This window comes from Semicossyphus pulcher, unplaced genomic scaffold (assembly GCF_022749685.1).
Source record: "Semicossyphus pulcher isolate SPU_LCO1_2020_fin unplaced genomic scaffold, fSemPul1.0.p SCAF_5, whole genome shotgun sequence".
Taxonomy (NCBI): Eukaryota; Metazoa; Chordata; class Actinopteri; order Labriformes; family Labridae; genus Semicossyphus; species Semicossyphus pulcher.
In genome coordinates, this window is record NW_027211726.1 from 15114887 (window position 1) to 15128602 (window position 13716).

The 13716-nt window shown below is 44.3% G+C and overlaps 1 protein-coding gene across 3 annotated transcripts in view; it reads left to right on the forward strand.

Annotated features, from left to right (window-relative positions):
* ripor2 (RHO family interacting cell polarization regulator 2) overlaps positions 1-13716 on the forward strand; it is a 63342-nt gene that overhangs the window by 44664 nt on the left and 4962 nt on the right. For all 3 annotated transcript variants that reach the window (XM_069681428.1, XM_069681429.1, XM_069681430.1), the window contains exons 7-17: positions 7846-7995; positions 8283-8346; positions 8637-8680; positions 8882-9007; positions 9128-9276; positions 9478-9607; positions 10668-11447; positions 11778-11959; positions 12132-12294; positions 12395-12527; positions 12645-12806. In XM_069681428.1, the coding sequence (XP_069537529.1) occupies positions 7846-7995; positions 8283-8346; positions 8637-8680; positions 8882-9007; positions 9128-9276; positions 9478-9607; positions 10668-11447; positions 11778-11959; positions 12132-12294; positions 12395-12527; positions 12645-12806 (2083 nt within the window). The remainder of the gene's footprint in view (positions 1-7845; positions 7996-8282; positions 8347-8636; positions 8681-8881; positions 9008-9127; positions 9277-9477; positions 9608-10667; positions 11448-11777; positions 11960-12131; positions 12295-12394; positions 12528-12644; positions 12807-13716) is intronic.

The following is a 13716-nucleotide window of genomic DNA, read 5'->3' on the forward strand; positions in this document are numbered from 1 at the left end:
CAAATTTAAACCACCATCTCTAAACCCTTTTTTCTTTGACTGCCTGACTTTGTGCAGCTGGCGGTAAAATACTTCAAATACAATTTAAAGCCTTTGTATGGAAAATTTAATTTTTTACTTTGTGATTCTGTTTAACAAACTATGTTATGTACAACTGCAACATCAGTCCTGACTCTTTCTAACAGAATGTGAAGCTCTGAACATGTCGAATCCAACTTTACGGTTTTAATGTTAACCTGAAATGCTCTTGTGCAAAGGTCTTTGAGGTGTTACATAAATCTGTTTAACATTAAACTTACAATTACAATTCAATTTAAATAGGGAAGAGGAGATGCTTCCTAGATTCATGAATTAAAATTAGTCCAAATGCCAAGTCAACAAGCAGCCCTTGTTGCCCCCTGCCAGCCTTGTAAAAGAGAAGAGCAGAGGGAGAGACCGGAAATCTTGCAGCTTAAATAGAGCGCCACATTGGGAGGAAGTGTTTGTCAGGTGTGAAATCAGTGCAGCTCGAGCTGCCTGCCTGAACTAGCTCTCAGGCGTCGCTCCATTTGTGATGAGCATTTTTCTCTGTTGTTGCTTCTTTACTTCATGCCCTACTAACTAAGCCAAGTTGGCTCTCGGAAAGATTTTTGTTGCCAGGTTAGGTTGGTATTTCTGGTCTTCTCTGGTTCACGTGATGATGTGTTAGCGATGTTTCCAGCTGTTTTGACGCCAGGTAGGGAACTTTTTTTTTTTTAATGTCCTCCTTTGTTGCAACTCTGGGAACATTAAACTTACAATTACAATTCAATTTAAATAGGGAAGAGGAGATGCTTCCTAGATTCATGAATAAAATTAGTCCAAATGCCAAGTCAACAAGCAGCCCTTGTTGCCCCCAGCCTTGTAAAAGCTATTGGCTCACATACACAAGCACACACACACACACACACACACACACACACAGGACAGGTCCATTTTGTGAACCTCAGCATCAGCAGATAGCTGCTGAGTGAGATCAATCGTTTAGTGTCCAGCTAAGAGAATCAGCCAACCACAAACACTCGCACACACACACACACACACACACACACTGCCCTCTCCTTACATAAAGTTTGGCTCTAGTTATAAACTGGTGCTGTGGTGCTGACAGTAGGTTGATGATTAGCCTTAAACAGGGCGCTAACACTGTCTGCATTTTCTCAGGTTCATGTATTTGTTCGAAAAGTCACCTGTGTTTGTAGGTTACATGTTTTGTCACGTTAAACCGATAAATTATCCAGGCCGATATTTATGCTCATATTAGTGTTACTGCAGATATTTGTATTTATTTATTTGATAGGGAAAATGCCGTTGAACCTACAGATCACGAACAGAGAGTTTGCAGCATTTGCTAATTTTCAATGCTTGTCCTTAGTTGGTCCTTATAAATAGATAACACATATATTGTATTGGTGTATCTGTTGGCTGATAAGTTACAAGAAATGTGCCTTCGTTTTAAACAAGCTGTAGGTAATTTAGAAACAGTGTCACCATCACGTCTATTCCACCAGAGACAGGTCAATTTGTCAACTGGGAAATGTCCCGCCCAGTTTGTATTTTTATCATAATTAAAACAAATCCAAGAGATGTATATCATCCATTATCTATACCGCTTATCCTGTTCTGGGTCCCGGGTGTCATTGGGCGAGGACGAGGTACGCCCTGGACATAGAGACAGACAACCTTTCACGCTTGCATTCACACCTTCGGACAATTTTAGAGTCACCAGTGAACCTAACGAGCGTGTCTTTGGACTGTGGGAGGAAGCCCATGCATGCAGGTGGATAACATGCTAACTCCACACAGAATGGAACCAGGAACCTTCTAGTTGTGAGGCGACAGCGCTAACCACTGCACCACCATGCAGCCCCCTTTTGTCATTGGTTTTGTTAACGTCAGTATCAGCCTTAAAACTTTGTGTGTACAATATCATCAAGGAAACTTAAATGTAGCCCAGACGTGTTTACAAGATGTTAGAAAGGGAAAACAGGAAGTAGAAGTTTTATAGAAGTACAGAAAAGAGAAGGTCTTTGTACTTTCACTTGTGCCATCAGACAAAGATTAGGCCTTTAAACAGGAAATCTGCAACATTGAACTTCCTGTCCCTGACATAAAAATGAACATAAATGAAGCGAGTATATTTTAGTGTTTTAAACAAACAAAAAAGAAGCTCACAAAAACTCCTGAACAGTTATATATTGAGCAGCTGTTGGCTACAGTCAGTGTGTGCGTGTCTGTCAGTGTCAGCGCTCAGACGCGGGCGTGTCTCTTTGTGCAGGACAGCTGCCGTGAGGGATGACTTAACAACCATCCATCAGCAACTTCTCAGTATGCGTGTGTATGTATGTGTGTGTGTGTGTGTGTGTGTGTGTTTGTGACTCACATCAGCCCGCTCTTTTGTTCCTGATCGTGCTGCCGGCTGCCTGCAGATGTCCGAGCAGTAATTGGCACACATGGCAGGAGGAAGCAGGTGGCACAATACAACCTCTATGATGTCCTGTACGGGATAGGATCTATGGCGTGTGTGTGTGTGTGTGTGTCAGCAGGGCATCATTAAAGAGATGAGTGACAGAGATTGAAGGTGAGAGTAGCGGCTGCCAGGCCCCTCCTCTTCCTCCCCAGAGAGAAAGTGTGTGTTAAATGTGTGCCAAATTCGATCCTGGATGAGTGTGAATACTTAGCATGTGATTATTTTAATACAGGGCCTTTTTCCTCCTCTTTCCTTCAATGGTAATTTTGCCACCAACACACACACACACACACACACAGGGTCCTCCAGAGAGGGGCTTGTGTGTTTGATGCTGTTTGATGTGGCCCGCCTGTTTTAATCTGCTTCTAATCACTCGCCCCCCGGCAAAAAGTGTGTGTATGTGTGTTTGTATGGAAGAGAGGATGTGTGTGTGCGTGCGCGTGTGTGTTTCATTATCCTCCAATCCAGGATAATGGCCGTGTCTTAAGAGGATTCCTGCCATATCCTTAAGACTCTCCGCTCATATTTAAAGTCGGATACACAGTAGATACAGAGACAATCCTTTCAAACTCTCGCTGATATTTAATAAAAACCTGAAATGTCCCCTCCGACAGCTCTTTCAAAGCACCAAACGTGTTTTTATTTACTATTTTTGCGAGGATTAGCTTGTGAGGGACTTATTACAAATAAATTGGGTTTAAATGGTTATTTCACCCTTTATAGATGTAAACACAATATTATCCCCGTCTTGGGCGTAATTGATTCTTCTATAAAGATTTTCCCATAATCCCTCGCTGGCTGTCGGAGCCGGGCAGGTTTTGTCATCCTCTGAGCTGTAATTAATACAGGGACTCGGTGTCCATTAGAGGACTCAGCTTGGAATACATTTAAATTTAATATGTTGTAACATCTGCTCAGAGTTAATTATGAGGGTCCAGATGTTTTTTCATGGGATGACTGTGAAATCTTGGTAATTGAACTGAAATAGCTCTTTAAATGGGTTTAAATGGGTTTAAATGGGCGTGTAGTACATGTAGGAAATGTAGGAAATTGTTAAATACATATAATTTATTTATGTAAAAACGGTTATAGATATAAAGTTGAACATTCATGCTATGAGTTTTTTCATTTTCAGTGAATCTGCTGATTATTCAGTCCCTCCGGGAAGTTGCAAAGTTGCCTTCCTGCAAATTCAACCAACTTTTTCTTGACAATTTTGCTAATTGCTGCATCTTTTCCACAACTCTGACTGATCATCCTGTTTCCCTTCGCACGTGAAGTCATTAATGTCACCAAACTCACTTCTTTGATAGTCAAAATATTGATCACCTGAGGTCTGCACTGTTGTGATCTTTTACTGAATTGCTTACTTGTTACTGATGTTTGTGTCATCGCTGATCTCATTGTGCAGTGAGATGAACATCCCCCTGTTTCTTATCAATTGTTTAAAGCTGCCACAGCACCAGAAATAAAGAGTACAACACTGTGAATATAATAAATAACGTGTAGATTCTCTCTTGCGCATATTGAATGTGCACGTGCGGTGAGAGCATTTCATGGCTGTTTACTTCAGTGTCATTCAATTTGTACACATTTAATTTGGCATCTTGACACCGAACTTGACAGGAAATTATGTCAGAAGACAACAGTTGCTCACAGTGGACGTGAAATGTGTTGCACGAAAAAAAAAAAAGCCTCAGAACATTGCACATTTTTATAAAAGCTGCTGCTTTTTTGGTCGCAACAATCACAGAAAAAGCCCGAAAAATCCTGGAGGGACTGATTATTACCTTGAATTATTGTTAGATTATTTGGTTAATTTGACGTCAAAATGTAGCATAAAATGACTTTCACCAGTCCCAGGAGATCATGGTAACATCTCTACTGTTATATTTTGGTCAAACATGAGTCCAAATAACCCAAATGTTCAGTTTATTGACATGGAAAACTTAAAATACCAGAAATTGTTGACATTTAAAAAGCTGGAGCGGGTTATTTTTGGGGGCGTTTTGCCTTTAACATGACTGAAACCATGAACTGATTATTTCAATTGTCGCACATTTATTTTTCGTATTGATCTAAAACTTTATTTAACTGTGTCAGATCCATCTGGGGAAAAAATCTGTTATAAAAAAACTCAGAAGGCAAAAGAAAAAGCGGATTAAAAACAAAGACTTTGGTGTACGCCAGATATAAACCCTATGCCTGTGTGTGTGTGTGTGTGTGTGTGTGTGTATCCAAAGTAGCATAATTGCACCATGTGTATGTGCTTTTTATTACACGATATCCTTCTTCTTGTATTTTGGTTTCTATCCTTCCTTTGTTTGTGTTTTCCCTTTTAATGTTTCTTATTTTCTGGGGTGAAAAGTACCCGAGGACCCTCAACATGCTGCCGGTTGTCCACTGGGGCAAAGCTTGGCTGACCTTCAAGGGGACATTTCCTTGAAGGCAGCACGAGGCCTTTGTAATCGGGGGACGAAAACTAGCCTAATTAGCTGATAATGATATGATTACTGATAGAGGAGAAGAATGATGGGTATTCATCGGCTCCAGTTTGTTACGGCCCAATTTTGTTACAGAGGCAGATAATTTCCTCCAAATGAATGAATCATTGTACTCGTCATCTCATTGATGTGAGCAAAATATTGTTGTATTTCTTTCTCGGCTTCATTAACAACCAAAAATAGAGTCTGATACAGACTTTTTCTCTTGTTTTGCTGTAAACAAACTTGTTTCAAAGCTGTTAATCTTTGGCTCAGGAACAGATCCCTGCCAATCAGAGTCACAGTTGTGGTTGTGGGGTATTTAATAGCTGGCTCAGCTCAGCTGCTGCAGCCCCGCCACATACACCACATACCACAGACAGACAGACGGGGCTGGGTCCCAGGCAGGGTGGGGGGTGCTGAGGCGGGGTTGGTTTGTTTGAGGGGGAGTTGGTGCTTTTGTGCCAAGACGAGTCTTTAAAACATCATGACACCATTACTGAATCCTCTAGACCCGAAACATCCCACTTCAATCCACTTTCAACCTTAAACGCAACCATCCACCACAGCGACACAAAGCCCACCACACACATCAAAACACGTCCTCATACACCGTGTGAAGTCTGCGCTCACAAACATGCTAGCAGTGTTCCTCTCACACAAAGATACACAAACAAACACCCAGAGAAGCTATTAGGACGGCAGGAGCCAGAATGTCCCATTTTCTCCCGCTTCTCCCTAATGAGAGCCATAAAGAGCGCGAGGCATCAATATTTCAGCGCTCTCGTCAGGCAGGCTGCAACATTTCCCTTTGATGAGGCTCACCAGAGGTGTTTTGTTTTTCGCCTGGCTGCCACTTCGATCACATGTGAATTCGGGGAGCCAGAGCGTTAGACAGACAGGACGTTGAAATCAGGACGTTGGCAGGTTGAAGTAACGGGGAGTTACTAAGCTAAAGTGCATTTTAACTTTCAGAGTTTAAGGAGAGTTGACTTTTTACTTTAGTTTGAGGGATTTTATTGTTTTGACAGGAAATCGTGCCGACCATTAGTCTATTTTTAGCCTCGCTAGCGGCATCGCTATAGGGACTGTGATGTCTGTTGGTCGCTCCCTCCACCATTATATTGAAAATCCTTAACTATCATTAAACAGATTCCCATTAGATAACGCACAGGTCTCCAGAGGATGAGTTTGTTTGGGGAATTCCTGACTCTTCCCTCGGCTATGGGGTTCACTTGTGCTTCTGAATGACTATCAGGTGGCACACCGTAGAATTAATTGTTGTAATTTTGTTCCTTATCCCTACTGAATGACAAACATCACCCTAACCTGTATTTTGTGTTAAAGAGCTACTTAGCTATATGCTAGCATGCTAACTCTCAATGTAGACGGTGAACATGGTAAATATTTTAGCGTTGTGGAGTAGCTAGACAAATTGAGGAAGAACAAGGTTGTGCGTTGCTAGCTCAACAGAGCCCAGGTTTATTTCCTTGTCGCAGCAACAGCTAACCCGAGGTTGAGGTGTCCTTGGAAAAACCACAAACAGGTTGGCTAACTGCTTAGCTCTCGCTCACTCAACATGGGTCTTCTCTTCCCCAGAACGCCAAACTCCCGCTTAAAACTAGCTTTATAGCAATAACTACCTCTCCCCTCCCCTGTAACTACTTCTCAGCTAATTAACTCCCTCACAAAACGCAACATGAACAGTCGTATAAGAAGTGATACAATATTATACTTGTTTAGCATCTGCTCGTTAGCTTTGTCATTGTGAGCATGTTAGCTAGCTGACATTAGCACTGCTGTGCTAAAGCTACAGCTTGATATAGTAGCTCTAAAGTGCTTATTTTTTGCTCTTAAAGTTAACCCTTAAGTGAAAACTCTAACTCTGACTTTTTTAGAAGTTTTACATTAGAATATCGAAGTGAGATTTAAAGACAAACTGTAAAGGCCATTATCTGCTAACAAAAAACAGCTTTCAATAGATGTGTCAGGATCTCAGTGGTTTATTACTCTGATACAGTTTAATGGAGAAAATGATAAATAATAATAATAATACATAAAATACAGAGAACACAGGGGTATAAACCTTTGAAATCCATAAAAATAATATAAAAGGCCTACAGATGTCAGACCGCACATGCTCCATCACTTTTAATTTCTTTGCTCAGGAAAACTTTTGCCGCTCGGGTTACATCATCATCTTGATGATCCTAATGGTTTCATTTTAATTGAAACTCCATCATTTCCAGCTCGCAGTGAGGCAGCAGGATGTTGATGGAGTCGTTCCCTCTCCCTGTGGGTTTGGGTGAGATCGGGCCGGTGCTGGAGTCGGGCAGACGTCTGTAAATGAGCTCTAAACGCCGTCTGTTGTTCCCCCGCTTTGGGAGTGTCCCACTGGGGTCGCTTACTGGAACAGCACAGGCGTCTGCCGCTGGAGTCTACAGTTACACTCACACACACCAGCTGTATCTGCTTCCATGTAAACCAGTTTTTAGACCTTTTTTATACACTTCATTCTCTAAAATGCGTGTTAGTACTCTTGTTAAAGGCCCGTTGATTAAAGTTACGGACTGCTGCACAGGCCTAAAGCTGCGTTGGGCATCCTTGAATGAATCCTGCTGAGATGTGAGCACCATCCAGAATATTTTAGACGGCAGCTAGTTTTTAGAGTTTTCTTCCTGCCCAGGGATGTTTTGATGTTACGTATGGAGGGCTTCAAACATCAAAGACTCACTGGTTTCATTAGGGGAGACGTTTCTCTCTCTCTCTCTCTCTCTCCTGTGTATGTGTGTGCACTAATGACCGAGAAAGTTTGCATGTGCACGCATGTCCTCGTGGAACATTTATTAAAGATGTTTGTGTTTGTGTTACCAGGTGGACGAGCTGTACGAGGCCTTCTGCATCCAGAGCCGTCTGAGGGAAGGTGCCAGCCGGATGAAGCAGGCCTTCTCTGCCTCTCCGTCCACTAAAGGCACCAAGGAGAGCATCGCAGAGGTCAACCGCCGCTACAAGGAATACACGGAGGTACGGCACAGTACTTATAGATATTATATGGAGTTATAGTAACAATTTACACGTTTTTCTGCAGGTAAACATCTGTAGTCACATGGAATAACCTTTAAATCCCAATAACACACACACCTGTCATCATCTGTCGCAAGGGCTTAAACCAGACGTCCCGCCTCCTCTGATGTTCAGTGTCGGCAGGTTTTGTCAAACCCTGTCGAGATAACTTGATTGCTGCTGCTGTTCTTGTCTTGTGCCACAAAGAGCTGTTTATGTATTCAGTCTTATCTTTGTGTCGTCTCCAGAACATGAGCACGTTCGAGAGCGAGCTGGAGAACCTGCTCGGGGAGTTTCATATCAAAATGAAAGGTGAGATAAGAAAAAGGTCCTCCAGATGACGAGATTACAAGCTTATCTTCAGATTTGTAAGAATATCACAGACATAAGTGGGAAATCCTGTAACACAGTAGACACGTCTTTGATCCTGACAATAAAAATATGTCCATTAAAAGCCTTTGATGCTACATTGGAACACTGAACCTCTGCGTGAATCACTGTGAATCACCCATCTTCATATTTATGTCGTATAAACAGTTGTTGACCTGGATTTAATTCCCTGTCCAAATGTTTTTAAAAACCAAACTTCCTCTCTCTGACAGGTTTGGCAGGCTTTGCTAGACTCTGTCCTGGAGACCAATATGAGGTGAGTTATTGTTATTTGTAATACAGAGCCGTAAAAAACGAACTTAAAGTTGACGAGAGGTTTAAAAACAGAATATAAAGGTAGATTATCTTGTCCTTTATTATTACAAATGTTGCTATTTAGTAAGTTTGTTTTTATTCTCTTTCTTCTGGCTAACTTCTTTCTTGTTTTTTAAACTGGCTTTTGTTTTCCCTCCTTCAGATCTTCATGCGGTACGGACGCCAGCGGTGGAAGTTGAAGGGCAGGATTGAAGTGAACTCCAGACAGAGTTGGGATGGAGAAGAGATGGTCTTCATGCCTCTCATCACCGATCTTATCAACATCAAGGTACTGAAGAAATCCTGATAAACTAACTTTGTGCTGAATTTTTCGTCTACATCCAACTTAAAGAACCTTCGTCATCCTCACCTGAATAGTTAATACATTTTGTCTTTGGTCTCCCATCAGGTGACGGAGCTGAAGGGCCTGGCCACTCACATGCTGGTGGGCAGCGTGATCTGTGAGACCAAGGAGCTGTTCACCGCCATGCCTCAGGTGGTGGCTGTGGACGTCAATGACCTGGGGACCATCAAACTCAACCTGGAGGTCACGTGGTAGTAAGTACACTGTTATATGTTTATAAATGTGTAATAACCCTTACAGTAAGTGTTATCGTTAGTGTCTTAGATTTCAATTCAGTTACGTTACTGGTTGTTTTCTGCCATCTGGTGGAGAAACATGGTCATTACAAGTCATGTTGGTGGACAAATTGTAAACAAACACATCACACAACTGCCTTTTTTAAATTCTCCATCCAGCCCCTTCGATGTGGAGGACCTGACTCTGTCGTCCGGCAATGTGAGCAAAGCCACAGCGCTCCAGAGACGAGTGTCAGTCTACAGCCAGGGCACGCCGGAGACCCCCACCTTCCAGGACACCTCCTTCTTTGTGAGTCCAACGCACAAAACTTTTAGCTTCGTTGGTGTGGTGGTAGTTTTTAGTCAGTGTCCACTAGGCTAGAAATCAACACGACTATATGTTTATTATTCTCTTAGTCACTGCACACTAACCTGAGTCTGCTCCCTACCTCACAATATGCCCTAATGTTTTCTGCTGATGCATCATGCTAATGTTAGCAGCGCTAGTGCTACCCCTAAACTAACCCTCACCCATCTCCCTGCTATCCTCACTCTCCTTTGCATTTCTACATCGAACCCCCCTGACCCACACTCTGTCCCACTTTGCTCGTGTATCCATCCCCTCCCCTCTCTCTCACTCACCTGCCCTCACTCGAACACCCGGTCCTACTTGCCTGCGTTGCGTTGTGTAAAGAAGTGGCGGCCATACCCCGTGGAGCGCCAGCGCCTCTCTTTCCTGCACATGCTCCGAGACACCCTGCTAGAGAAGCTGAGGCGCAGCCGCTCGTTCGGTGACCTGGCCTCACTGCGGCCACGGCCCAAATCCAGTCTGGAGGTCTATGTGAGTGTGTTGTGGCCCCCCTCGACCCCCCCCTATCCTGAGCTGTGTGTGCCCTTTACCTCATCAACAGGACGGGGATGAATTCTTCTGTCGGTGTCGACACACTTTGGCTCATCCAGCCCGTTTTTTCTCAGCCATGTGTGGCTGTTTGCATGCTTTTCTGCATGACATGCTGTCAGCTGTTTACTTGTTGTGATTCTATCATGGTTGAAGGGATCTGGTCGGGTCGTGGTTGAACAGAATTAAGAAAGAAAATTGGAGTTGGAGTGAATTTCTGAAGCATGTCTGCCATCTTTGTTCCACCTGCAAGAACTTTCTCTTTACTTCCATGCACTGATTTCAGTCTACACAGTGCCTTGCATAAGTATCCACTCCTCTTGCACAAGCAACAATCAGACGTGACAATCCATTTTTATTTCCACTTGTAACATGACAACATATGAAACACTTCAAAGGGGTTGAATACGTATGCAAGGCACTGTATCTCAGTCTTCTACCTCTATATATTCACTCCTGTTTCTCCTTTCAGGCCACTCTACCAGACGACGTCTTCGAGAACGGCGGCTGCGGCGTGGCCGAGTGCAAGCGTCTCTCCTTCACCTTCTCCGACACCTCCGGTTCCACGCCCAGCCCGAGCCCCGCCCCCAGCTCCCACTCCCAGAGCCAGTCCAACCCCGAGATCACAGTCACCCCTCCAGAGATCGAACCGTCACCCACGCAGATCCTCCCTACGAGGGAGGACTCCATCGCAGAGGAGCATTTAGAGGAGGAAGAAGAAGAGGAGGAGGAGGAGGAGGAGGAGTATGAAGAGGATGGAGAGACGGGGAGCAGAGGAAGCAGAGGAAGCAGAGGCACCAGCGGCAGCCTCGCCAGCGATGAAGCCGAGGTGGCGGAGGACTCGGAGTGGGAGCGAACGGAGTCTCAGAGAAATTCTGGCTCTAACTGCGGATCAGCCGCTCCGTCGCTCAGCTCCGACAGCCACCTCTCCACCGTGGCTCCTGAGGATGTTTTCTTAGACCACACTGATGAACTCAAACCCGTGGAGCTGGACTCGGAGGAGGCGGGCAGCCTGACCCGGCAGCTCGTGAAGAGGCTGACTTCATCGGAGATTGTGCCGCCGAGCGGGAGCTCCACGGAGGGAGGAGGAGGGAGCCTGAGCTGGGCCGGAGAGGGGAGCAGAGCCTTTCTGGAGAGCAGCCTGGAGGAGGCCATCCACAGCCTGCTGATGAGGCTCGAGTCGCTGACCCACCGCTGCCGAGAGCTGCAGGACCTGGAGCAGGAAGTGATGCGTCTGGAGGATCTGCTGAAGGTGAATATAACCGTCTTTGTTGCCTTTTTTAATTAATATGAAGACAGGATATATGTTAACGAACAGAAGAAGAAACATTTTGAAGAAGTTACAGGGAACAACATCCTTAAATCCTTCTAATTTTATACTATTTGTGGTTTCTTTCTTGGAGTGTTTTTACGTTAAATAACAATCACACAAGTTGACAAATAGCATGCAAAAGAGTGAGAACTAAATATCATACATATACCACATTTTTGCCGTCTTAAATGTGGTTTAAATTATTAAGAAACTGAAAATATACACTACATTGTAGGAAATATACACCCTTTAATGCCTCCCTCTCCACAGTGTCGTCTCCCAGGTCACAGGAGCCGCTCGTCCAGCCTCAGTCTGACCGTGGAGAGCGCCCTGGAGAGCTTCGACTTCCTCAACACGTCTGACTTCGACGATGAGGACACTGGAGACGATAACGCTATCCTCAGTATCCCACAGAGGTCTCCGCTTTTTGATGCGGACGGAGAAAGAATCGGGTGAGTGAGAGACGCACAAATGTACTCTACTTTGGCCCTAAGTGCAATTTGTTGTCGAGCTATTGAGTTTAACTTGTATAAGGAATGGTTTTCAATATGTTCAATGAACACACCTTAAAGAGAGGTGTCTTTTTCTGCCCCCTTGTGGTGACTCTGGGTATTCTCCTCTCAGTGGGCAGCATCCTGAAGCCAGAGGACACCTGAGTGAAGCCCTGACAGAGGACACCGGAGTGGGCAACAGCGTGGCAGGAAGCCCCCTGCCGCTGACCACAGGGAACGAGAACCTGGACGTGGCTATCGTCATCCACCTGCAGTACTGCAATCACCTCATACAGGTGGAGCTCCTCAGCGCATCTGACATTACATTTTTAACCACAAATATTGCAGTAATAGTTAAAAACATCTTTTTAACTTTTGTTCCTCTTGTAATTGCAGTTGTTGACTAATGGTGTTAGCGTGTGGCAGCGCCGCAGTCTTCTCCTCAAACTCTCCGGACAGACGGAGCTGCTGGAGGAGCTGGCGGAGATCAGTGTGGACAGACTGGGAGCCATCACATCTGCTGCTGACGGTAGGTAGAAGCCGGTTTAATTTATTGCTGTGTGGTGTAGTCAACTATGCAACAAAAATAGCTTTCTGCTCGGAGGGTTTTAAGCGTCTGACCTCGTCCTCTGTCCTTGTCTCTCAGTCCTCCCGGGCCTCGCCGAGCGCCCGCAGCTGATGACTCTGTGGTCAGAGTGCAGCGGGTCTGCAGGACTCTTCCACACCACGCTGGACCGAGTGTTCAAACACATGAACCAGCGGTACACAGCCGTGCTGCAGGAGAGACACCCACACAGCGCTGATACAGGTTGGACTTTTTTCAACAAACAAGCCAGAGGGAACTTTTAAAATTACATGTGTATTTTTAATAACTGAGACACTCATTTGGTTTGTAAATTTGTGCTCGAGGGAAAATGAGATCATTGTAGCCGCTAACAATATAATGTGGTTTAAAAACACAGAACATTTGAAATGAAAGAGACTAAATCGAGTAGAGTGTGAATCCAGAATTACTTTGAATATCTTCAGTGGTTTAATGTCACAAAGTACATTTATTTTAGCATTTGAGGTCATTGTACTTTACTATCTCTTCCCCTGTTTCCAACACTAATATAAAGGTATTTCAGTCAGGAACACTCTTGTCATAGATTTAACCATTTATTGCCAAATGAAAACAGTTACTCTTGGCGCTGATGGCTCCGCTCTTAAGCTGCTCCCTACGTTAGCCAAGCAGCATGCTACGGCTTTCCAGGGAGCGCACTGCAAAACCCCCCGGGTACACAGAGTGGGCAAAAGGCTTTAGACTAGAAAGTAGGAGGCTGGGGTGGTGGAGGCAAAGCATTGCCAGCAGCAGCAGCGGTTTGTGTGCGGCATTAGTGTAGTGAGTGAGAAGGAAGTTGCGTTTAAATGGACCGCCTTGTTGTGAGAAGCGGCTTTGATCGGTGTGTTACTGATTAGAAACGGTGATTCAGTCAGCAGGCTGTCAGCTGATTACAGCTGGGGAGTATGACGTCTGTGTCCTGCATGAACACAGCTTCAATCAAAGGTCAAAAAAGTTATTTTTACAAAGAGGACATTTAACAGATGATTGTGATTCACACAAAAAACCCTACAAACATATGATGATCATAAAAGGCCAGTTTGCCGATTTACAACCTCAGTCCTATGTTATTATGGGGAGCTAATGCCATTATGGTAGGGAAAAATGCAATTTTGCT